Source organism: Empidonax traillii, unplaced genomic scaffold (assembly GCF_003031625.1).
Source record: "Empidonax traillii isolate 1590-97213 ecotype Southwest subspecies unplaced genomic scaffold, ASM303162v1 scaffold1350:size273897, whole genome shotgun sequence".
In the NCBI taxonomy this organism is placed as follows: domain Eukaryota; kingdom Metazoa; phylum Chordata; class Aves; order Passeriformes; family Tyrannidae; genus Empidonax; species Empidonax traillii.
In genome coordinates, this window is record NW_020956543.1 from 18,694 (window position 1) to 45,042 (window position 26,349).

The 26,349-nt window shown below is 48.5% G+C and overlaps 1 protein-coding gene across 1 annotated transcript in view; it reads left to right on the forward strand.

Moving 5' to 3' along the window:
* LOC114069735 (patatin-like phospholipase domain-containing protein 7) overlaps positions 1 to 26,349 on the forward strand; it is a 71,116-nt gene that overhangs the window by 16,493 nt on the left and 28,274 nt on the right. The window contains exons 7-8 of the mRNA XM_027906738.1: positions 16,207 to 16,363; positions 24,151 to 24,267. Coding sequence (XP_027762539.1) covers positions 16,207 to 16,363; positions 24,151 to 24,267 — 274 coding nt within the window. The remainder of the gene's footprint in view (positions 1 to 16,206; positions 16,364 to 24,150; positions 24,268 to 26,349) is intronic.

Here is a 26,349-nt window from a genome sequence, read left to right on the forward strand (position 1 = left end):
TCCCCCAAGCCCTCAGGTACCCACACTTTGACAGCCTTACCTTGCAGAAAGAGCGTGTTTTTGCAGGCACAAGGACATGGTGTGTGCTGAACACTCCATTAGAATTCCACCTGAATCCCCAGTGAGCTTTAGAAATAAATCATTGCTGGCATTTTCCTTTGGAATCTCCTTTTACTTTGAGAGTTTTATGTCGAGACAGAATTGAGCCGCCCTTTGTCTTCGTTGTCTCCATCGCTGCGTGCTTGAAGCCCTGCTTTAAAAGAGAGTGCTTTGAAACACAGCTCTCAAAAATAAAACCCAGAACTCGCACACAGTCTGTCTGTTTAAGTCCACGGAAATATCACGTTTCTGTCTTGGGGCCAGCGCGTGCTTTGGGGGAACGTGGAGTTTGGAGCTCCTTTGTGGCAGCTTGTCCTGATTAGTCACTTGGTGCTGAGACAGCCACTGTTTGGCTGGTTCCTTGAGTGCCTGCACAGGTGCCTTCTTCCCGCTCCCTTTCAGTGCCTCACCTGAGCTGATTTCAGGATTTCGTTTCCCAGGCAGGCTCTGCCCTGTGGAGACAGGAAGCAGAGCAGAGCAGGGGAGCCTCTGTTTAATTTGAGCTTCTCAGGAGGCTTCTTATCAACTGATAGAAAGCACTTGTGGCTTGTTCTTTGTTACCAGCTGATATCTCTGCCTCTCCCCAGCCTGTGTCATGCTGAATACCTGCACTCCTGTACTGCTGGCAGCACATCTGTGCTCCTTCCCTTCCCTCCCTCTGTAAACACTGTAATTTACTGTAAAAGCTGTAATTATTGCCAAACTATTTACTTCTTTTGTTCTGCTACTTGATTTACAAGCTCCCACCTGCGGGTGTGCAGGATCCCAGGTAAGGAAGAGCAGGATCACTGAGCCTGTGTTGGTCCTGTTGTTGTCCTTCTCTGCAAAGCTGCTGCTGTGTTGGCTTTGGGGGCTCTGGTTTGCACATCACCCCTTCAGCAACGTGACATGTGCCATCAATCTGCTCGTTTCTGCAGCTGTGCAATGCGAGGGGCTTGGAGAGGATGAAATGGCAGAGAGGATAAATAAGATGTTTCTTCTTTCTCTGAAGCTCTGTGGCCTGAAGTGCTTGTTCAGGGGGTTCAGGCTGGCACATGGGTGGTGTGAGCATTGTGTTTTCCATGCAAAGGCACAGAATGCTGTTTTTGTTGTTGAATCATCACCTAAACTGTGGTTAGATAAAAGGCTTGGTTTTCTTAAAAGATTGTTTCCAAAATGAGAATAGTGGGGAAAGGATAAAATTACTCTGAACTCTGTAAAATCTGCCTTTGGAAGGGCAAAGTGAGTTCTTAGAGTCCCCATTTCTATTAACAAGAGAACTTCAAGAGATTAGGCAACAGGTACTTAAAATCATCCTGTGATTAAAGCCTGTTCTAACTAAAAGCATCTTCATGGGTTGCTGCACAGACTGTTCATAGTCAGTGTGGCCTTTGGATAATAATTACATGCAGTAACCTCCCACCTTGTTCTCAGAGCATGAGTCATGCTGGCCACACCACCAGAGAGAGGAAGTACTGACAGGGGCTGGCTGGTGGGTATTTGTTCAAGGAATTGTGCTCTGGGACTCCAGTGATCTCAATTATTTCCTTGTTAATTTGGGAATGTTTGTCTGGCTTCCCAGTGACAGTTGGGCTGGGGGGTTTTACCAACATCAGCTTCCCAGTAATTATCGTTGTGGTTTGTCATGACAAAAGGCTCAGAGGAACTAAAGGTTTCCTTTCTCTTGTGAGCATAAAAATAAAACAACTTGAAGTGATACAGTTCAAAAATTACAGTGTTTTGCTTTTGTTAAGCACTAACTTAATTTCAGTTAGAAGCATCGTGGAGTTTGAGGGAAGGAAAGGGGATTTGTGTTCAGAAAAATAATATCTTTGAAAAGTAGTTGCAAAAATAATGACGCATCAAGCCCTGCAACAAAGGCAGAAACCCTCCCATAAATAATTGCCCTGACCTTTAGCCCTCCCACACAACAGCCCACTTTGCTTTGCTGTGGTTGTCTGAGCTAAAAAACTAACTTCTGAAAACTGCAATTTATAGGAAGTAAATAATTAGTACAGAAGTATCTGGGAATCCCTCGGGCTTGGGGGAAAAAACAAAATTGGGTTGTGCTGTTTCAGAACCACAGAATGTCCTGAGCTGGGAGGGACCCTGCACAGGACAGCCCAGAAATCCCACCCTGGGCCTGATTTCAGCAGAACTGGGATCACAAGCTTTGTTGATGAAAATGTCGTTATTCCAGGACTGAATGTGGTGCCTATTCCATGTAGGAATAACGGGAAAATCCAAAGCACTGGAGCTGCCCCAGGTTGGGTGTTCGTAGGAGGCTGTGTTTGCAGTAAAGCACGTGATACAAGTCCATGGTGTGCACGAGATGTGCTTATTGAGAAGGGAAGGGCTGTTGGGATAAGGAATTACTTGTCTTTTTTGGATGCTCTGTCTCCACTAACAGTCAGCTGTTCGTGCTGGGGAGGGATTCAAGTGCTGCCAGAGGCCTTTACCTGCCATGCCTTCCCTTCCCTTCTCTCCCCTACCCTTTCCTTCAGGCAGAGCATTTAAACCCTTCCCTGAGGAGCTGCTGTTGAAGGATGTTTGTAAATAATTTCATCAGGGCATCTTTTCATTTCTCCTTTTTTCCCTTTAGCTTTCTCCCCAGACTCATTATCTCACCTCAGCACTCGATATGTCAAGTAGTTGGGTTTTTTTCCACACAGCTTTCTTGCTGACACTACGGATGTGGCTCAGACCTTTTCATTTGGGCCTGTCTCAGCAACTTGTTCTTTCTGCTCTTTGTTCTTTGTTTCCAGCTCTGGCCCTCTGAAAGGGGAGGATAAAAGCAGCAGTGGAGGAGAAGCTGTGGAGATCTCTGTTGTGGAGATCTCTGTGTCTGATGGGCACTCTTTTTGCCCTGTCTGTGCTCCTGCAGCCTGTGCCACGTGCAGGGTGCTCACACTCCAGGCTTTTAGAGAAGACCCAGCTACCACCTCATTTACAGCCTGACTTGGGTCTCTGTGCTCCTTAAAGCCTGGCTTTATCTTCCCATTTGATGGCTTTACCCAGTGATGAAAAGGCTGGAAGAGACCTGCAGATCTCAGTTGTTCTGCTCTCAGGAGACCACATTTGCACTCTGTGTTTGCTCCAAGAGCCCTGAGTGCACAGGGAATAAACCAGGGAGGCTTTACTGGTGCTGTGTCTGAGATGTGTTTGGCTGCAGCTCCAGCTCATTCAGGCGACTTGGGGTAAAAACCTGCTTATCAGTCTTGCCTTCTCTGCCACCAGACACTGATCTGTTCTTCCAGAAGGCGCAAAGAGCGAATTTGGTTGTCCTGTGTCTGCACTGGGACAAAGCCTTGCAGCTTCTGAGCAATCCCTGGCGTAGTCAGGTCGGGAAGAACTGCCCTCTGTGCCTGGAAGGGGCCAAGGGCTGCCAGATCAGGCTGTCCTATGTGGTGGGTCTGGCAAGGAGCAGGTAGAACATGCCCACAGCCACCTCAGGACGTGGTGGATACACATGTGCATCTCCCAGTGAGGTACCAGGACTTTTTTTGGCAGGCTGGGTCAAGCGTGGCAGCACTTTGGGAGGTTTCCCAGCTGTGCCCTTTGTGTCCCCGAGCAATCCTGGTGGAAAAGAAGTGACGAAAAGCTCCCAACATGACATCAAGGGAAACTTGAAACAGGCATTTTGAGAGCTTTTAGAAGCTCATGTTCCTTTTCTGAGCATGCAAGTCTGGCTGGGAGGTGGAGGAGCTCCTGCACACCAACAAACCCTCTGGTGCTTCCCTGCTCCATCTTGCTAAAAAAGGAATGGAGTTTGGGGATTGATGACCTGCTCTATCTGTGTAAAACACTTTAAGGCAAGTAAGTGCTGTGCTGTGAGATATTCTGTCCCTCCTTTAGGGTCTTTTCAGGTTGTCTGGGGAGCTCCTGGCTGCCTTTAGCAGGCACAGGGACATGTTGCTGCTGCTCACGGCTGGTGACGCAGCGTTTTAATTACACCCCTGGCAATTAAGTGGTATCAGAGCTGGCATGATGCAGAAGCTGGATTTGCAGTATGCTCCTGTGAGGAGTCAGAAAAGATCAATAAAGATGCTGGTAAGTTTTGGGGGTCGATTTTTGGTTTTCTGTTTGGTTTGTTATTTTAACTCGGAGAGGAGCCTTAAAACACAAAAAGCCCTCGATGGTCCCATCCTGGCTGGGAGCAGCTCATTCTTAATTGTGTCCTTTTCTCATGATAATTGAACAGATGAGGTTTGGTGGTTATCCTGTCAGGGAGCTGCTCAGTGCTTCCTAATTAATTGGATTTTGCCATCTTAACTCCGAGAAACTTTCACTTCTGCACCGCACAGGGCAGGTCTTCGGTGTTTGGTGAGAAGGTCACTGCAGGCAACAGAAATTCCTCTTTCACCTCATATGAAATTCTCATCAGCTTTTTTTTCCTGAGAGAAGCCATGAAGTCACTGTGTTCTTTCCCTTGCTCAAATTCATTAAGGGAAAAGTTGCCAAGCTGCCAAAATTAATGAGCATTTAAATACTCGGCAGCACAACGCGGTAAATGCAACAGTGGGACTTACTGGGGCAACGTGCTGCAAGGGAGGGGTGGTAGAAAGAACACCTCTGCTTTTGGGGGCTGTTTTTAGTTCCACAAAGACCAAGGTCAGCAGGGGAAGGTGTGGTTTCCAGAGGAGCTCTGGGAGCTGAGATCCCTTCTGGACTGTCATCTTTTGCTCCGTGATCCACAGAAGCAGAGAAAAGCACAGGGAAAGGAAATAGGGAAGACTGCACAGAAAATGTCTTAGGCTTAGTGGACCTTCTAGGGCCTGATAAAAGTGACAACTCCTGGATCAGGACTAAGGTTTGGCCCCCCTGGGGTGGAGGGTGCAGTGGTGGGGTTGACATGTCATAGCCCAGCTTTCAGCGTGCAGTGCAACACCTGAGGAATAAAAAGCTGAAATTTGAGGTGGAAACGCTGCTCCAGTGACAAAGTGCTGTCCTTGGGGTGGACAGTTTGCTCCCGTGGTTCAGATAACTCACTGTCCAGGCTGGAGCTGCAGAGTGAGCAGAGCAGGTGAGAGCAGTGTGGTGCTTATGAAACCCTGGTGGTTCAGTCTCGGCAATAACTGAATCTCCTGGGGAGACCGAGGGAAGTTTTATGGTGCAGGTGCTTCAGATTCAGTTCCAGCAGTTAAGGAAGATTAATTTTTATTCCTTAACTGTGACAGGTGACTAATGACAGGAGGCTTTTTACCTTGTCAGTGGGAGAATTGTGTGAGTGGACGTTGTCTTAAAAGTGCCACTGCGGAGCTGCAGGACTTGCAGTGGAGATCATAACTGTAAGATCAGTTACTGGACTTCAAATACAGGGTGGGACCTGGAAATGTGAGGGGGGAGATGCTTTTTTAAACCATTAAATGTGACCACAAGCACGACCCACACCTTGTGCTGGCAGGAGAGTGGGGGGACAGAGGGCAGGAATGCGCTGCCTGAATTCAGAAGGTGCCTCCAGGGGCAGCCTCGGAGAACACTGCCAGGAAGAACAGAGCAGTGTCATTCCCTCTGGGCATCCTCAACATCCTCAATATAGAGATTACAGAAGGGATGAAAGGAAACCCCATGGGAATTTCCTGGCCTCTTGATGTTCCTCACATGCTGGAACACAGTAAATGTTTCTCAGCTCCTTTGCCGGGTTCAGAACTTCCCCCGCTCAGACTCAGTCCATGGTCACCCCAGGGCCTGAGGGATATATATATATATATGTACATATATATATATTTATATATAAATAATGTTTCTCCACACTTCCATTCCTATCTAGACCATATACAACCTATTTCCCCTTTTTCTTTTCCCGCTTGTCTGTCAGTCTTTCTCTTTTCCCTTTCTAACACATCCAAGCCCTAAGATTTCCCAGTTTCTTTGCCCACTTTTTGCTCCACTCTCATACCTACTTGTCCTCTTTACATCTGCTCTTTATTTCCTTTCTCAGTCTTTGCTTTCAAGCCCTCTCTCAAAGGAATTATTAAAAAAAAAAAAAAAATGCAGTTTGCCAACTGCTTCTGCCATGCCAGAGGTGTCCCTGTGTGTCAACAGAAATGCACTTGGCTTTGAAATCATTCCAGATCATGCAGTGAGCTTCAGGACTGCACCATGTTTGTAAATTGATTATTGATTGCAAGATATTTTTTTTCAGTGGCTTATAATGGGGTACAGATATTTGTTTGGTTTGTCTCACAGGGCTTTAAACTCAGGGGGAACAGAGGGCTGAGAGCTTGAAATGGGTAAAAATTAGATCCTGTTTTTTTTTTTTTTTTTAAAGTGTTCAAAAAACACAGTCTGAGAAAACGCTTGCTCTGAAGGAAATTGTGAAACAAAATCCTTGCTAAAACCCTTGTTCTTCATTCTGACCTTGGCTAGGAGAGTTCTGGAAGAGCAACACCAGCCTCTCTGAGGTGCTCAGAGTGCCACGAGTCACTGGCAGCTGTGGAGGGTGAAATCCCTGGAGAGAGGAAGGGGCAGGCAGGATTTAATTTCACTGGAATTCAGCTCCTGACGTCACATGAGCTTGAGGAAATGGCTCAAACTTTTACAACTGTGTCCTCCTTGTGTAAACCAAAGTGTTTGGCAGCTGGGCAAGGTCACCCTTTAGAGATTGCTCTGAAGCACTTGGGTAGAAGAGAAGGATAAACCTTTATCAGGAGGAATTGTTTGGGGTTTTAAGAGGGCATTGTTATTTCCAAATGTAAATGGACTTGTGCTCCCATCTCATGGGTCTGGGGAATTTGCTTGAATCCTGCCATGCAGGTAATCTGATGGAGTTAATTCTTTCTCCCAGCACACAGAGGAGTGTCCAGGCTGCTGCTAACCCTGTTTGTCTGTCTGGGTGCAGTGGCAAGACGTGGCCAAGGTTTTTTTACAAGGGCTGCTGAGATTTTAGGGTATCTTTGCCTGTTCTGGGCAGGAGGGACCCCCCCCACAAGCAAACCCTGCACTCCCCAGCTGGCTCTGTGCAGTGCCAGCTCTGGTGTCTCCTCCCATCCTGCAGAGATGCTGCAGGAGAGGGCTCTGGTGGAACCCAGCAGGTTCCTGGTGTGTCCTGATGGACTGGGAGGTGTGTTTGTGTTCCTGGTGTCAGGGGAAGGTCAGTGGCTGGATGTGGGGATGTGTGACCTGGCAGAGCTGCCGCCCTGTCCTGGGGGAGGTTGTGTGGGGTGCTGGGCTCTGCCCAAGATCCCTGTGTCCAGCCTGTGTCTGGCAGTCCTGGATGGAGCCAGTCAGGCTCAGGTTGGGTCCATCTGCACTCAGCTGACACCATTTCCCAGTTCCTCCCTACGTGAGGTAAGAGCGAGGATCTTTTGCTGTTCCTGTCTCTTTGTTCTCTCCCCCTGGTGCAGTCAGGCAGCATCCATAAAATTCCTGTTCCATTTCCAGGTGCTTGCTCAAGGTAGAGCTGGCACATCAGGGCTCTGCTTTCCTCTTCATGTAGCAAGACAGGTCTTGAAGAATACCTGCTGCTAAAAGGATCTCATTCCTCATCCCCACAGTGCTGTAAAGTTCCAGGAAATGAACTGAAATATGAAAAGAACTTGAAAAATGCTTCTTCCTTTATTTTAAATGGAAAAATAAAGCTTGCTGTGCAGCATCTGCAGCCTGTCAATGCCCAGTAACAGCTGATGAAGCAGGATTTCCGCAGTGGGGAAGTATCAAAATGACACAAAAGGGGCTGAATCTGCTTTGTGTCATGGAAAAAACCACCCCTGAATACTTGAAATATCCTTCCTCCAATTCCCATTCTTCAAAGTAATCCCTTTGTACACCAGGCCAGTCTTGTCTCTTGACTTGGGAAAGGCAGGGAGTTGGCAGCTCTGAGGTTAATCCTGGTGGCCTTTGCAGCCTCCAGCCCTCCCTCTCCATCATCTGCAGCCTTTGCTGGGAGCATTTCTGAGGAGGGGGAGCTGTTTGGTGACCTTTATTATGGGTTTTGTGTGTGCAGATAAGTCTTTGTGTCCCAGTGCACAGTGGAGTGGAATTTTTCTGTGGGACACCCCGGTTTGAAGCTCAGATTGGTGGCTTCAGAGCCTGTAATTGCTCCTGTAGGTGCTTGGACAAGTGGCCTGTCTGTGCTCCTGTCACAGCATCCCTTGCCACGTGCAGATAAAGCAGATGGAAAGCTGAATGCCAGTCAGCCATGCACTCAGACTCCTGGGTTCCCCATGTCTATCAAAAAGCAGGTTTCAGGGCAATATTCAGAAGGTAAAATAGCTGAGAAGCATCAAAACTCTTTATCCTAAAGATGAAAAGACACCTTTGACTTGGTGTTTTGCTGCTGTTTTGTAGAGGCTGAAGGAGAAAGGTAAGGAAGGTGGGATCTTCCTTGGAAAAAAATGATGATAGCTGGATGCTTGGATACCTAATCTGAATAACTTATGTTTGGACACCTACTTTGAACCTTATCCAGGTCAGCCCTAGAGTACATTGTTTGAATAAACTCCTAAAAATAAATCAGTGAGTTCTGAGCATTTGCTGCTGCTGAGCAAACCTCCTGAGACACGGCTGGGAGCTCCTGGGAGGGCTCCAGGCTGTCTCTTTGCAGATGCTGGGGGAGAGGCTGCAGCCTCATTGCTCCTGAGAGGCTCTGCTTTGGTCCCCGGAGGGATGGACCGTCCCGCTCGTGTTTTGCTGCCCTGCAAAGTTTCTTCTCCTCCAGGTGAGCTGTGCTGAAGGCAGAGCAGGTGTGTGGCTGCTGCCAGCCCTGAGTGCTGATTGTTCAGCAAGCTGTGTAACAGTTGGGTCATCACGTGCACAGAAAAGCCACGTTCACATGGCCTGGCACCCACCTAATGCTTAATGATCTGGTTTTTCTTTTTCCCATCTGCAGCACCTGTGTAACTGCTCATTTGCTGCCATCTGCCACAGAGGTTGAAGGTTTTTGTGGCTTCTGTTGAACCCTGTGAGCAGCAGGAGCTTGGGAGTCACCTCCTTCGAAGTTATGGCTTAAAAAAATTAATTGCAAGTGGTTTATTTGGACTCTCCTGCCCTGATCTCAAGTCTTCAACTCACCATACTCATTTATTCACAGCAGTTCTTGGATAAACAGATGAAATTTAAAACAAGGTGGTGGAGTTGTGGGGCAGCTCTTGTTGCTGGTTCTGCACTTCGTTTTTTATCAGCTGAAAAAACATGTGCTGTGTTCCCTGGTGGAGGGAACACTTTCCATGGAGCAATTGCGGTGCTCTGTTGGCAATCCATGTGCTTTCAGGACTGTGGCTCTTGCACTGCTGTGATTTTTGGGGAGTCTCTGTCCAACCCTGCCTGGGCAGTGAGCATTCCTGTTAAGGAACAGGAGATTGGAGAAGTTCTAAGGAAATTCACACTTACATTCCCTGGAGTGCTTTGGTCTTATTTCTTCAGCTTCCAGACGTTGTGCTCGAAATGGGTTCGTGCAAGGCTTTTCATAAATCAGTCTCAAAGGGGTGGGGAAAGGAGGATATATTTGTTTTCCACAGAAATTATCTTTCTTTGCAGATAACTGAATCCTTTCTTGGCTCGGAGTAAGAGAGAGGATTTTATGTGACATCCCCAAGTGGGTGCAGTTTGTCATTCAACCCCTTCCCTCCTCCTGTGCCCCTCCCAGAGCGTGGCAACTGGGATCAAAAAAAGCAAAAACCCTGGTGCATTTTCTGTAATTTTGCTTCATTTTGTGTTGTTTTGGTTTTTTTTTTTCTCCCTTCCAATGCCTTACATACCCCTTCACTCCTGGGCTGATAGACCTGGAAGGACCGAGCAAGTTTTGCTCATTTATTTCTGTGTCAGGCACAAATCTCTTTGTTTAAAGCTTGTTCTGAGGTTAGTGTATAAAGCAGAAACAAGATCAGGGCCATAAAAGGACACTGTATTTGGATTTTCTTGCAGGAAGGTGGTTTCCCTGGGGCTGTGATAAATAGGAGATGCTTTTCCTGCTGAATGTGCCTGCCTGGCACGAGGTTGGTGTGTGATCTCCACAGCATGGCAAGGCCAAAGGGAAATGGCTTAAGGAGGTGGTGGGAATGCGAGGGCAAAGCTAAGTGGGAGGATGGAATGAGATTGTTGTTAATGGAGGGGGAGACAGGAAGAACTCAGGGCTCTGGATCAATAGCTGTGGGCAGTGGAAGAGAGAAAGCTTTTTCCCAGCTGGCCAGGAAAGATCCTGCTAGTAGATGGATGTTAGGATGAGAACCCATTAATGTGGGATTATTCGCACTCTTTAGCTTAGAAATGGTGCTTAGTTAATCAGTCAATTAACGTTGTCAAGATTGGGAGCTTCCTTGTAAGTGCTCGTGTGGTTCTGCAGGGGCAGAAATGCAGGGCTCTGGTTTCTGTTCTCCTTTGGGGCTGGCAGGTAATCACTGCAATTATTCTGGCAAATTTGGGATGCTGGGAAGTTTTGTGGCCAGGAAATCTGGGAAACGGTGTTATTGGGAAGACACAACCAGGATTAGGTTTCCAAGTGATGTTTGCACGTCTCGATGCAGCTGCAAAAGTTTGAGGGTGCCAGTTGGAGATGATAGTCTAACTTGTTGCAGACTTGCTACTGAGGAGCTCAGTGCCAGGAACAGCCACAGAACACACCAAAAAATGCTGCTGCTTATACAAAGATGAGGTTTCTTCTTATCTCACCTCTCCTGGTGCCACTCTCCATACCATAGCCCTTCATACAAATAATATCCAGCTTACCTTTTCCCCAGTACAACGAGCCCCTGCACCGACCGCTCTGAGCAGCATCTCCAACCAGCACCCCACAGTGTATTAATCAGATGATGGTTCTGTAGTGCTCATAGCTGTTCCTGTTACTCTGAGACCTGCCCACTCAGTCACCAGCTCCAGTGTTGGGATCCTGGTCTGGGAAGTGCCAGTGAGCCCTTGTGGTTTTTGGGATGTGCTGACAGTGCCAAGGGCTGGAAGTTCAGTCACCTTCAGTTTTCTTGGTGTTTTCAAAGCAGAACTGGGGCAATGGTTGCCCAATACACCACTTTTGCACATCTCTAAAATGGACATAGGATGTATGTATTCATGCATAGAATTATAGGATTGTTAAGGTTGGAAAAGACCTGCAAGATCATCGAGCCCAGCTGTTCCCCAGCACTGCCAAGGCCACCACTAAGCCATGTCCCCAGGTGCCACATCCACATGTCTTTTAAATCCCCTCAGGGATGGTGATTCCACCACTGCCCTGGGCAGCTGTGCCAGGCCTGACCACCCTTTCCATGAAGAAATTTTCCCTGATGTCCAACCTGACCCTCCCCTGGCTCAGTTTGAGGCCGTTCCCTCTCCTCCTGTCCCTGTTCCCTGGGAGCAGAGCCCGACAACCCCCGGCTCCCCCCTCCTGTCAGGGAGTTGCAGAGCCAGAAGGTCCCCCCTGAGCCTCCTTTTCTCCAGGCTGAGCCCCCCCAGCTCCTGCTGCTCCAGCTCCGTTCCCTTCCCTGCACACGCTCCAGCCCCTCCGTGTCTTTCTTGTCATGATGGGCCCAAAACGCACCCCAGGACTGAGGTGCCTCAGCACTGCCCAGCCCAGGGCACTTTCCATTCAGGTTTGTTGGGCTCTGGTGGAGCTTAATAAAGTCCCCTCAACAATTCCTCCATTTTTCCCCCTTCTTTGGCAGGTAACTGCAAAAAGAAGGAGGGGCAGGAAGCTGTGTGTCCACTCCAGGGGGGCTTTGGTAGGAGACACAGCAGAGCTCTGCAGCAACCATGATCTTAATCCTTTTCTAACCAAAGGAAATGGCATCTCTTCAGAGCCTTCAGGAGCTCTCCTTCATCCTGCTGAGTCAATTAGGAGGAGAGATGGGTGCTGGTGAGGCTGAATGGCTGAGCTGGGTTTTCCCTTCCTTTCTGAAGCTGAAGTGGACTCTGGGAGGGGTTGAGCTGCAGCCCTGCTGCTCTCTCACTCTGAAGAACAAGTGTCCCCTCTGGCTGTTCCCAGGGTCGTGGTTATCCTGTCAACATCCCATGGATGTGTTAAACGTGGCTGTGGGACAAATATCGGTGCAGAGGCTCTGGTTTTGTACTGATGGTGTTTTGCCCTGCCCTGAGCAGGGAGGACAGCCTGCATTCCTGCTGGCAGGCACTTGAATCTGGAGTGCCCTGTGCATTTGCTCCCTCCTTCCCTGAGCCTGAGCCGGATCTAATCCCAGCTCTGCAGGCACGTGCAGAGCTGACACATGCACGTCTGGCAGGAGGGTTTTTCTTTTATCAGTTGTGCTCTGGCCCTCCTGCGTTGCAGTCACATGCCAGAGGCACTTCCCCAGGAGATGAAAGCAGGGGCTCATTTCAGGAGCAGGAATTTTGCTGCAAGTCCTTCTGCTGAGCTCTCTCTGTGTGCTGTGGTATTTAGGGAAGCAGGTCTCCAACCCCACAGCTCCCCTCCCTGCTTCCCTGGTCTTTTCTTTGTGACCATTAGCAGTAAAGAAAGAATGGTGCTTGGAATTTAGCAAGTACAGCACTGCTTTGGGAGGCTTTTGGAGTGTACTGAGCACAAGTTGGAGGGCAGTGCAGTGAGCAGCTCCTGGGGCAGCTGATGCCCAGAGCAGCCCATGCCTTGCCTTGCTCAGGGTCAGGCTGGGGCAGTGGCAGGGTGAGAACAGAGCCTGGCTCTGATTTCCAGCTCCTCCTCACCCTGGTTGGTGCCAGTTCTGCTCTCTCTGCAAAGGGCACTAATGGATCAGTCCTGGGGAGTGACACACGGTGGGAAAGAGTTCCTGTTAATGTTTAGACTGCACTCCTTGGGCAAATCTTTGGGTTCTGGTGCAAATGATCAGGGGACTGTCTTGTGGGTTGTGTCCTCGGTGCCAGGAGTCCTTGTCACTGTCCTGGGACAGGCATTAACCCTGGCAGGGGAGATGCTCCATCCAGCTGCACCTCCAGGCAGCACTGAGGTGAAGGACAGCTGTGTGTGCAGCTCCAGTGACACACAGTGTGTGCATCCCCTCTCTGGGACGCTCCTTCCTCCAATCTAACAGGACTCTCCTGTTCCTCTTTCCATCTGGAGGGAGTGACAATCAGCTCCCTGTCATCCAGGTAAACTGGAGGTTTTCCCTGTCCCCTCCTGGCACTGCTGTGTGTGTTCAGCACTGGCACGAGGGATCTCCCTTCGTGCTCCTCTTGTACTTTCCCGTGTTGCCCTAAACCAGGACAAGTCCCCTGTGAGATGGGGTCTGGTATTACAAGGAGTGCACGATCCCTGTTGTGTTTTTTTTTTTTTTTTCTTCCCTGGTACTCTGGCTGTTAACACAGATCTCGCTCCCGGCTTCAGTTTGTTTTCCTCCTGGGTTGCAGCCTGGGAGCTGCCCAGCCCAGCTCCCTGGGATGCTGCAGCCTCTGGCAGGGAGCGGGATGTGTGTCCCTGGAATGGCACTCGGCTCCTTGGCAGCCTGCCCGTGTTTGTGGAGCTGCAGAGAGGTGGCCAAGAGAGAACCGACCGTGGGGAGCTGTTGAGAAGTTTTCATGTTGCTGGGGTAATGATGGCCTCAAGCTGTAGGGAGGAGGGGGAAAAAACCCCTCATTTATATCTTTCAGGAGGCCAGGTGGTGCATGGAGAAATGGGGGGACTGAGGCATGTTTGCCTTTCTTCAGGATTTTGTTTGCACAAACACATTCCCCTCACAAATGCTCCTGCTCAGGGTGCTGGAGCTGGAACAATCAGCGTTGTGGTTGTGTATAAATGAAACATAATTTAGTCTGGCAGCTTATTGGAGGTCCCTTTACAAGCAGGAAAAGTCCTTTGATTCCCCATCCTGCAGGTGGGTGCTTTGGGGTCGAGGTGCCTGCTGGAGATCTGGGGCTGTCACACGTTTAGTGGATGTTGGCAGGGACTCTGTGGATGCACAGCATGGAGGGGCTGGCTTGCCAATACCAGGAATAATGATCTTTTTGTTATGCGTTCAAATGCAGCAAAGTAGGAACAAACCCAGAGTGATCACATCAGATCCCTGTTATTTTATGGACATGTGAATTAGGAGAACCAGTTAAAGGGAGAGAATCCAGTCTGGAGCTGGTCCTGGCCAGTTCAAAATTCTCCTCCAGGCAGGAAATACTTGAAGGTATTTAACATGTCTTAAAAATCCCACATGATGTAGGCTATCCAGGGAGCAGGTTGGTGGGGTGAGGTCTGTTCCTTGGTGGAACACGGGGGCTGAGGCAGCAGGAATCGCCAGGCAAGAGCAGCAGAGTGCAAAAATAGCTGCACTCTGGAAGCCTAAAAACAATGGCAGGATGGAAACATAATTCTATTAACTCAGGGCATCTGATAAGAACAAGCAGTAGGAGAAGAGGGGAAGGAAAATTTGGAGAGGGAAGGGAAATGAGCCGTTTTCTGCTCTTGGATTTCAGCAGCTCGGGCCTGTCATTGAGGTCATTTACACCAGGATAACCACAAACCTGTCCCAGAGCGTTTCAGCAGCTGGAGGGGATTTATTTGGATGGAAAGAATGTGTTCAGCATAACTTGGCCAAATGACACCTATGGTGGACTTGGCAGCTGTCAGCAAGTATTTATAGGATGTAAACAGCAAGGGGGGAAGGAGGATGGAAATAGAGCGAGCCAGGGACAGAAAAATGGGATGAAAACGGGAAAAGGAAGGTTTTTACTGCTGTATGGCTTAGATTGCACAGCATCCAGCCAGGTGGGGTGAACTAATCCAAATGCTTTGTGCTCTTTGGACAAAGCATTTGAAAGCAGAGGCTGTAATTTTGGGCTGCTCTGAAGGCAGTCAGTCTCTGCTGCCAGTTCCTCTGTTTCTGTGGTGGTTCTGTAGGATGGACTGGGATCCCTCTCCTATTATGGGTTAGAAAATCAGATTTGATCAGGTGTTTATGGGATCAGATCAAACGTTCCACCTCTGCTCTCTCATTTTTGATGAAGGATAGCAGTGATTGCTTCAGAAAGGAATATTTGCAGCAATTAGCAGCTTCTGAGCCTCCTGAACACCAGCTTGCACCTCCCATTTGTCATGTTTAGTAGCCACTGACAGCCTGCACCTTTGATTCATCCTTTCCACATTTACATCCATTTGTGATTTGACCTCTTCAGCATGTGGTAGCAGTGGTTTCCCCAATTTGTGCTTTACATACACCTGTCTGTGAATTCTTTCCTTTGCATTAAAATCTCTGCCTGGTGATATCATTGCTGGCCCTGCATGCCTCCCATCAGTCAGGGTCCTCTCTAGTCAGTGATTTAAGTTTAGTTTGTTCTTATGTGAAGTCTTTCCCATATCCTGGTCATCTTTTGTGCTTCTCTCTGTCATTTTCTAGTTCTGCTCCTTCATTTTTGGGTGAGAAGTCTGAGCTTGCAGTTTTCCAAATGCTGGTCCATCCTGGGTGTATGTTCTTATGCTTTCTGTTTTATTCTGGCCACTTTGACTTGCCACTTGAATTTGCACTGAACAGTAGGTAAATGTTTTCCAGAGAATATTCCCAGTGGTTCCCAGTGTGAGCAGGGCTAGATTAAGGGCTTGTTGCTGTAGGGGCATTGCTGCTTCTGTTTTCCTCTTGTCCCATCAGCACTGAGGGTCATCTGTTGTTTATCACTTGATTCCATCATTGCTCTGAGTTGCTTCTGCACTTTTTGCAATCAAGGAATGCATTAACTCTCCTGAAGGATTTTGTATAATCCTCAATCATTGCCTCCTCATCTGCCCCTCTCCTGGGTCTGTGTGCAGAGTAAACCTCTGCCCTCTCATGGCTCTTCATCTCGCTCTTGTTTTCAACTTCAAGTTGGTTATCAATCCATGCAGTGCCCCCTCCCATGATCCCAGGCTGGCTGACTTTCTGAGAAGAACCACTGGAAAAGAAATTCATGGAAAGAGCTCTGAAATCCAGCCGTTCCTGACTGCTTTGGTAGATTTTGCTCACTCAAAGCTACGGTGACTTTCCCCTCTCCTGTCCTGGCTTGATTCTTTCTTGGCTGTTTCATCTCACTGCCTTTCATACCCAAGCCAGGCTGTGTGGCTGTGCTCCCTCAGCTCCTCAAGGAGCCTGTTTGAAGATTCCTGCCTTCACAGTGTCTGTTCCTGGCACTGTTTGGGGAGGGATTGGCAGCTCAGCTGGCACCAGCTCCGATTCCTTAGAGGAACCATTCATGTCTTGAATCCTTTCAGTGGCTGCTTGTCTGATAATGGCTTTGTCCTTTCCTCCCTTGGCACAGGGGCTGCTCCCAGGTGGGTGTTATCAGGGCGCTGATCGAGGCTGGAATCCCCGTGGACATGATCGGAGGGACGTCCATCGGCGCCTTCATGAGCGCCCTGTACGCCGAGGAGCGCAGCTACAACCAGATGAGGATCAAAGCCCGCCAGTGGGCCATGGTGAGCACTGGGGATGGTGCAGTGAGAGCCCAGCAGCACCCAGGGAAGGTGGACCCACCTGCATGTCGTGTCTGTGCCACAGAACGGGCCCTGGGGAAGCTGCTCCCTCTGCCCGCCCGACTGAGCTGTGCTCAACCCCCACTCCCCCTGCCAGCACAGGGATGTTGTTTCAGTGTGTCCACCTGTGTTTAGCTTTGTTTTACCTTCTCTTTTTATGTGCTGGAACCTGTTTCCTTTCCAACTCTCAACGAATGTGTTTCTCTCTTGTGTGATTCTCTCTCTCTCTCACATGCTGTCAGGTGGCAGTGGAACTGAGGGACAGAGGTAATCCTTCTCTAAACTAACTACAAACCTGTCACTCCTGCTCCTGCCTGCACTTCACAGTGGTGGGGCTCTGGGCCAGGAGAAATTCTAAGCTTTCAACATTTCATACAAACAAAAACTTGTTTTCATAGTTAACCCAAGTTGTGGGAAGGTTGCTTTAAATGGTGACTCCAGTGGGTGAGTTTATTTATCATGGAATCCCAGACTGGTTTGGGTGGGAAGGGACCTTAAAGCTCATCTTGTTCCAACCCCCTGCCATGGGCAGGGACACCTTCCACTAGCCCAGGCTGCTCCAAACCCCGTCCAACCTGGCCTTGGTTTTATTTATTGATAAGATGTTGGAGAAAAACTGTGTTAGCAGCAGGTGAAACTGGTTCAGACTGACTGAAGGTGGCTGTTATTTCTGAGGTTTGCTGGTTATAACTTTGTATTTTCATGTCAAACCCATATTTTCTTGTAGGTTTTCTGTTGAAAATGAAGAGACACGGGGAATTTTGTAAATGAGATGAAGCTCTGGGTCATCTTAGATCTTGGGTTTTAGGGGGAAACAGGAGCCTGTTTTGGACATGGACAGCGTTTACCTCTCCCAGCTGTGTTCTAACCTGCCATGGCTTTGAGATGGAATGTACTGAATCCTGATAAGATCATAAAATCCTAGAATGTTAAAGGGTTGGAATGGCCCTAGAGATCATCTTATTCCAACCCCCTGCCATGGGCAGGGACAACCAACCTGGCCTTGGATACTCCCAGGGATGGAGCAGCCACAGCTGCTCTGGGCAACCTGTGCCAGGGCCTGCCCACCCTCACAGGGAACAATTTCTACAATTTCTTCCTAATATCTAACCTAAATTCCCCCTCTTTCAATCTGTGCCCATCACTCCTTGTGCTATCACTGCAGTCCCTGACAAAGAGCCCCTCTCTGGCTTCCAACTTACCTTGCAGGCTGGATAATCTGGGGTATTAAAATGCAGATTGAGGCCCTGCCCTGTTTGTGCTGTCCTGGTGGGCAGAGCACTGTGGGGCCCTGTCACTGTCTGCAGGAACAGTGTGGATTTTGTGCTTTTTATTTAAGAACTGCCTGTGCCTGGCTGGGTTGGGAAGCACCCAAAACATAAACTGTTTATGATCCAGAGCAGTTTGCTGGAACCACAAAGCTGGAGGAGGCTCAAGATTAAGCACATAAAACCAACTGCCCTGAGTTGTTTCAGACCCCCTTTTTAACCTTGCACTCTGTTTCCCACGTAGGTCACCACCAGGTGCTTACAGGGCAGCACCTGAGCAGGGTGAGTGTGTGGTGGTTCCTCCCTGCTCTGTTTTTCCAGCCCCAGCATTCCCGTGGCTCACTGCCCTCTCTCCCAGCTCTAGGCTGCAGCCATGGAATTTTCCTCTTTTCCAGAGCGTTCCCCTCTTGTTTATCACCTTGTCAGATCTTCTGAGGTGAGGAGGTGAGGCAGAGCTGTTTCCTGGGCATTCCAGGGCTGTGCTCCCATCCCAGCCAGCTTCGTTTCCAGCCCTGCAGCTCTGGAGCCTGCCAGCCTGAGCTGGAGTCACACTCACTTGGACCAGGAGTAGTTGCAGATGAAATGAAGGCATTTAATCTGTTGATAACTTTTGACCACAAGTTGCAGAGCTCAGAGAAGGTTTCACAAAGGAAAAGGCAAGTTTTTCCAGCCCTGGGCTGCTTAAAGTGTTGGAACCCTGAAATCTGCAAATAAGTAGCAGGAGGAGGGGTCGATGGCCTCTGTTAGAGCAAACATTTCACCTCTTTAATGAAGAATGGATTTTCCTGGTGTCTTTCATGAGTATTCTGATAGATCCACATCCAACCCAGAAACTGCTCAAGGGTTTGGGAATGACAAAAGCAAAGCCTGCTCTTATTTGGGGCCCTTCCCACTGGTAACAGCACTGTCCAGAGAATGTAAGTTAAAGAGAGCCATGAATCCCTCTCTCCAAGATCACAGTAAATGTTCAGAGTGGTTTGGGGGACTGTAAATCCTTTTCCCAGTGGCTGCTCTGAGTTACTGTCTCTTGTGTTGCAGCTACAGGCTGAGCAAGGGAAGGGGCTCCTTTCCCTGAGCCCCAGCACTGTGGGGACCAGCAGGGAGTGTGCTGGGGGTTCTTGGGGGATCCACCCAAAGGGCCTGAGTGTGAGAGAGGTGACAAATCCATCAGATAACCCCCAAATTCCCATTGTCCCAAAGCTGCAGGGGCATTCCTGCTGTTCCCCAGAGCAGCATCCCAGCCAGGCAGGACCGCTGTGGGGGGTGGTGGCTGTGCAGGAGATGCTCTGGGAGCTCCTTTGTTCAGCCAAGGTGGTGCAGAAAGGCCTGAGCATTCCCTGTTCCAGAACCTGCTGATGCTGCTCCTCTGGAGCTGCCAGCTCGTGCTGGGGAAGGTGATTGCTGAGAGCTCCTTGGGCAGGTTCTTGCAGCCTGGGAGCAGTTTGGAAATGTCTTCATTGGGATGGATTAGTTAACTCTAATCTTTTTTTTTTATTTATCTCTTAAATCCATCAAACTAAATGCTGGGTTTGTCCTGCAGTTATTTCTGGTTTTGGTATTTTTAGATATTGGCATATCTCTGGTTTTACACTTGGGGCTGGGAGAAGGGGTGTTTTTAATGGGATGTGTTTTCTGAACCAAATGAAGCAGCAAAGAAATAAATGACTCTTTTGTCAAAATACAGAGGGATATGAAAATTCCAAGTCAGACTAGTTACTATTTATTGCTTCTGTGTATCTTCTATACCTCGATTTAACCAGCAAAGCAAACAAGCCAAAGCTTTCATGTTTGCAGATTGTTGGCTTTTTTAATTGGAGAATTAATATTTTAAAGTATAAATATTTCACAGAGAGTGGAATATTCTACTGGGGAAGGGAATATGGTTATAGGATTGTGCAGCCAAGAGGCTTTCCATAATGGGAACTGGGAGGGGTGGCTGGGTGGGATGATGGGTGGGCCAGTTGATGTCTGCCACTGTCTGTGGTGGCACCGACAGCTCCAACAAATGTGGGGGTTCTGAGGCTGCAGCCCTGAGGTTCTGCCTCTGACATTGCTCTAGAGAGATACTGTGGTTTAACAAGTTGATCTGGCCAGAAATTTGTCCTTTTGGGGTTTTTTTTCCCTGTCGTGGTACTTCTCATCCAGCTCCGTGAGCTGCTGCAGAGGCAGCTGGGCTGGCCCAGGGCATGGGGGGTGCAGAACCAGCAGCCTCAGCTGGGTCAGATCAATCTGCTGTCAGACTGGATCCTGATACCCCTCAGGGAATCACAGAACCCTTGGAAAGGACCTTCAAGATCGCTAAGTGCACCCACCACTGCCAAGGCCACCACTACACCCTGCCCCCAGGTGCCACCTCCAGGGATGGGGACTCCACCACTGCCCTGGGCAGCTGTGCCAGGTCTGGGCAGCCCTTTCCATGAAGAAATTCCTCCTGATGCCCAACCTGAGGCTGTTTCCTCTCCTCCTGTGCCTTGTTCCCTGGGAGCAGAGCCTGACCCCCCCCCACTCTCTGCAGAGAGCCAGAAGGTCCCCCCTGAGCCTCTTCTTGTCCAGGCTGAGCCCCCCCAGCTCCCTCCCTCTGTTGTTTTGAGGAACAAGCTGTTCCCTGCCATCCTGGGTGATGCCCACACCCCCACCCACAGCCCCCGTGGGCCCTGGTGCAGGTTGGAGATGGATTGGGAAGGTGCAGGAGCAAGGTGGGGCTCAGGAGCAGGGCTGGGGGGGAGGGTGGGACAGCCACAAATGGTCCCTTTGCCGAGGAGGATCATTGGTAGGTGCAGTGTTTCGTAAATCACTTCTCATCCCACACTCTGATTTTGTTCCCGTGCCAGAGTTTATGGACAACAACAACAACAACAACAGCTCCAAACCCTGCAAACAAACACAGGCTCTGAGCTGAGCAGGGAAACGTGGCCAGACTGGATGGGCACAAAGAACTGGTGCCAGGCCCTGGGTGAAGGGGTGTTGGGTGCTGGGCAGCGCTGGGGCAGGCACAGCAGGAGCTGGGAACAGGAGCTAAAGCAGCTCTAACACACCCCGTGAGTCCAGAATAACCCAGAGGTTCGTTACAGGTCGGGTGTTAATGAACAGGCAGCTGTTGTCTCTTCACTGGGGCTGATGAGCTGCAGACCCCTCGCTCTGGGTGCCCTGCAGCTGCTGGGGCTCCAGGACAGTGTCCCCCTGCCAGGGGGCACAGCAGAGCTTGGGGATTTCTGAACTGCACCTTTCAAACTGCATCAGGCACTTGGGGAGTTGGATTCCCCAGGCTGCTCCCAGCAATTAGAGCAGGGCAGATGGCTTTTCCCTTGGCTCAGCCAGCTGGAGCCTTCCCTCTGCACAGGGAATTCTGCATTTCAGATGATTAACCACACAAGACAAAAGTGCTGGGTGTGTTTTGTTAAATCTTTATTTTATTTATTTATTTATTTATCTTTATTAAGAGCTGTAAGAAAAATCTTCTTTTATGTAGTGGTCTGGTTCGTATTTACCATCTCAGTTGTGTTATTTGGGGTGTTGAGGTTAACCCTAAATCAGAATTGGAATTGGGGAGATTCAGGTAAAAGGCAGCCTGCAAAATCCCAACGTGCCCATTGCTTTGAAGTGCCCAGCTGAGGCCCCAAACCATCCTACTCTGACCCTGCAGTGATCACATCACTGATGATCATGCAGAGGAGATGTTAATGAACATTAACCCTATTTAGCAGAATGGTTAGATCTGATTTAAACACACTCCTACCTCCTTATCTGTTTCTCACCTTTACCTGACTCAAGGGTGTTTATGCTGTCTTGGATTCATTCTAATTTTATTAAACTCTTAAATTTCTTAATAGCTTACCTTTAAATCTGAACTTCCATCCTGCCTTCAGGATAAATCTATCCCTGTAGTGCTGTTTACCTGAAACCACGACCCTGAGTTATGTTTTTATTTTGTCTTTGACGTTTTTCTGTGTGAATTCCTTTTGCTTTTATCATTAAAACCTTATACATGAATGCTGAGGAGGCACTAAAGGAAAAGCTGGATGGTCCCTGGAGTAGTTTAAAAAAAAATATTGGATCTGTTTTAAATTTTTGACCTTGCAACAAGTTTTCCCATACCTTTGCTTTTTGTTATATGCTCAGGAACACTAAAAATCACAGGATTATCTTGGGTTTTGACACCAGTTTACCACAATTTCCCATCAAAACCCAACATAGCCAGAGATGAAAATTCCTCTTGTCCCTCATCCCATGTGTTTTCTGTGTGAGCAGGACTTTGTCCCTTCCTTGCTGAAGCTGCTTTAAACCCCAGGGTTGCTTTAATAAAAGATTTTAGAATTGAAGGTCTGTTTTAAAAGAAAGAAAGCTCATCTTGCAGCAGAACTGGAGAAAAAAAATTATGATAATTTAATGTAAAATTAGGAAGAAAAACTCTCCCTTGTGAGGGTGGGGAGGCCCTGGCACAGGATTCCCAGAGAAGCTGTAGCTGCCCCATCCCTGGGAGTGTCCAAGGCCAGGTTGGACAGGGCTTGGAGCACCCTGGGATGGTGGGAGGTGTCCCTGCTCGTGGCCCTTGAGCTCTTGGTAGGAAGTGGAGCAAGAACCAGAAGGCTCCATCTGCCTTTCCAGAGGGTGATCTTTATCTTGATTTATCTGGGAATGGGAGGTGGGAGCAGCTATTCTTGGAAGGCTGAGGGAGGTTGTTGGCCATCAGCACCTCCCAGCTATGAGGAATGAGAATATTAAGGAATAGAAGTTAATTAGAAGTATTTTGTCCATGGACAAGCTCGCTGTGGGCATTACTTGCAGGGGAAATGTAGAGGCTCAGCATCAGAAATATCATTTGCTACAAGGAATTCCAGTGGTTGGTGCTGAGTGGGAGAGGTTGTTCTTCAGTATTAAATAAAGGGCTTTTTGGAAATGCCTCTTCCCCTGATCTAATCATTGTGACTACTGTCAGAGTCCTAAGCCCTATTTTAAGTACAGAACTGATTCCATTTCACTCTAAGCTGTGGGCAGCATGTCTGTACTCACCCCATCAACCCCAAAATGAAGATGTGAATGAAGCTGACTGTTCATAATTGGGTTTGTGCTCAGGCTTTTACGTTCTCCCACATTTCCTGTTCGTAGACTTGTTTTCAAGGATCTTTTTTTTTCATACTTGGGCATGTATTCTCTGGGCAGATCCCTCATCTATATTTAAAAGCAGCTAATCCTGCTGCTCTTTAAATCACTGTTAGAGCAAAGCCAAGGCCAGATGTTGCTCACAGCTGCTTTAACAGCAGGTTTGAGGCTGTTCCATGTTCTGTGCCTGCTCTCTGTGAAGTTGTTTGTTAAATTAGAGAGAACATGTAGAGAGAGAAGATGCTCCATCCAGCAGAAATGTTTCGCCCCATTTAATGGGGAAGGGATTCATTGGGTTTTTTGGTCATCTATTCCATTTTAACTGTGGTGAAATATATAAAGCAGCGAATTTTGTTAGGATTTGTTAGGATTTGACACCAATACCCTGGTTATGGACAAATACAATGGTCAAAATGCCGTAAAGGTCAGGGATTTTCACCCCTTTATCTAATAGGTTAGTGCACAGGTGTATTAAAGCTGTTGAAATGGGGAAAAAAAAGAACCCCATGAAAGCTTTAATTCCAATAGATGTGTGTTTAAAAGAGACACAGTGCCTGGTGTGTGCTGTGAAAGGGCTCTATAAAAAAAATGCCTCAAGGATCCTGTTGGGGTTCGGTTTCCCTGGCTCTTGCAGGGATATTTGAGCAGTTTCTGAATGCTGAGCCCATAACACACATAACCAAATAACTCAGCTTGGAGTGGCAGATTATCAGCCCTGATCCATGGAAAGTGTTTAAAGCTCTGTAAAGTGTTGCAGTCCCAGGGAATCCCAGGCACAGTTCTCTAGGTGCTTCAACAACTGAGGCTTTAAAAGCTTCAAAACTGGGAGAAAAATGAGATGTGACCCCCCCCAAAGGAGAGGAGATGGACTAAGGGCTGGGTTCCCCTAGTGTGGATTTACTGGTTTCCTTCCCACACTGCTGAGCCATCGGAAGGGATGGTGAAGAGGGAGATAACTCCTCATATCCTTTTGTTATTTGGCAAATCACAGAGGATAAAGCTGCACCGTCCACGTGCATGTGCAGAGGCTGAGCTGCTGCTCTGTGGGATGGGCTGGTTTTGGGGCTCAGGGGGAGCAGTGCAGTGCATGTTTTCCCAGCTTTGTTGCAGACTGGCTGCAGAGGTTGCTGCTGCTTTTGGTTTTCTTTTTCTTTGCCATACAAGATGCTCCTGGTTGTGGTTTTTGCAGCTGTATTTCTGTCCCCTCTGCACCTCCTGCGCTCACTTGTGACGCTTCGGGCATGTCGACCCTAAACTCTGGAATATGATGGCTCTGGAGTTGCAGCCATTAATGCCCACAGTCATATGGATTCTGGCCAATATTTACCTCTGAAACACCTTTTTTTTTTTTTTTATTTTTAGGTTATGAACTCGGTGTTTAAGACTATTTTAGACCTGACCTATCCAATAACCTCTATGTTTTCTGGAGCAGCTTTTAACAACAGCATCAACAACATCTTCAAAGATAAGCAGATAGAGGTAGGTGCATCTTCACCTCATGTTTAGGGAATGATGTCACTGTGTTCTGTTGGAGCAGAAATAGCTTTTTTCCCATGCTAATAAGGAATCTGGGGCTGTGGGATGACTAAAAATATGGTGGAAGTGGGAATGTGATGTCACATGGCTATAGGAAGGAGCCTGTTCTCTCTTCTTGGTGGATTTAGAAAACACAAATTGTAGGTTATTTGTAGCCACTTTTGTTTGACAAAGGGATCCCATTGTCTGAGAGCACAAGTGACACTCGTAGGAGAATTGCTGAGACTGTTCCCTCACTATTTTTCTGCAAATCAGGTCTTCAGGGACCTTCAGGGCACACCACAGAGGGGCTTGAATTGGGTAGCAACGGGTTGGGCTTTTTTTCAGTTTTATTTTTGAAACTGGAGTGAGTTTTTCTGAGCAGCCTGCTGAGAGCTGCAGTAATGGCAGTGTGTGTTGTGTCCTGGTTTGCACTTGGTGACCTTTTTGCAGTTGCTGGGTGTTGAATGGTCCACCTGAGCCAAGAGCCACCTTGGGAACCCCACCTGTCCTTTGTCCCTCAGCAGCAGCAGATGGTAAAGCACATCATCCATGTCTGTCTTCCTGGATCACCCAGCTTAGGGAGTGTTTGGGTAGCTTTGCAGTCTTACCTCATTTTCCATTTTAACCAAATTATTCCTGTGTTTGGAATCCTTGTGATGAAAGGTTATGTAGCAAATCAACACTGTATAGAGACTTTAAATATATTTATTAAAAATAATCCAAAACATTCCCTACTTACGTGGAAGTATGAAAGTGATTAATCATCACATGGCTTAAAATAGCAGTTTGTTGTGCAGAGGGGATGGTGCTGGAAACAAACAGGTTTGGGAGTGATAAGTCCTGCAGAGACTGGGATTATTTTTGTGGTGGTGTTTGAGCAGACCCAAAATCATGTGGGTCCCTTCCTGCAGTGCTCCAGCTCCTATCTTTGGTGCAGCAGAGCCTGGTGGAAAACATGTGATTGTCCAGGCACTGCCCAGCTCCTCTGCACTTGTTTTGCCGTGGATTCCTGGCCTCAGGCAGAGCCCCCAGAGCTCCACGTCCCCTCTGGGCTCCCTTGGAGTGAGTTTGGGTGGGGCAGGGCAGGGTAGGGTTGGTAACACTGAGCAGAGCACTGAGGAGAGAGGGACAACCTGGAAGAAAATCCCCTCTGAGCTCAGGTGTCCCTGCTCTGTGGAATCATGGAATTGTTTAGGTTGGAAAAGCCCTCCAGGGTGGAGTCCCATCCATTCCCCCTGCACTGCCAAGGCCACCACTCAGCCAGATCCCCAAGTGCCACATCTGCTCGTGTTTGAGCACTGCCAGGGGTGATGATTCCACCACAGCCTGTTCCAGTGCCTTTCCACGCAGAAGTTTTTCCCACTGTCCAACCTAAACCTCCCCTGGCACAGCTCAAGGCCATTTCTATCTATCACTGCTCGGGTTCCAGCAGTCAGCTCATCGGACTTCCCTTTTAAGTTGCAGCAGGTTCCTTTCTTAGGAATTTTAACAGCTGTGGTGGGATGTTCTGTTCTACCCTTGCAGTCACAGGAGGGTTTTGTCCAGTTGTGGGACATCCAACAGCATCACCCTTGTGTGTCTGTGCTGGGCATCACCAGCAAAACCCCTCGTGCCCAGGGGTTTCCTCAGATGGGAACTTCCCTCAGATAAATAAGGGCAGATGTTGTGTGGCTCAGCCAGGAAAAGGCAGTTATTCTTCCTTGCAATTCCCACCAGCAGCACAGGATAACCAGGCCTGGCACTGGGCAGAAGGAACTGGGAGCTGCCCAAGGGTAAGGGGTGACTGAGGCGGTCCCAGGAGCTGGGCTAGGGAACGTGAAGCCTTGAGCAAGTGTTTTGTCAAAGCACTATTTAAAGCAGCCAAACTGCAGGCATCCACCTTTTCTCACGAGTTGCAGAGGGTTTGAGTGGGTAGCAATGATTTCCAGCTGGAAATAGGTGTTAATAATATAAGAGTTAATCACAGCCTCACAAGCAGAGGGTGTGTTTAGAGCCTCACCCACAACTGCTCCTTCCCAGGAGGATCCACAGGGATTGCAGCAG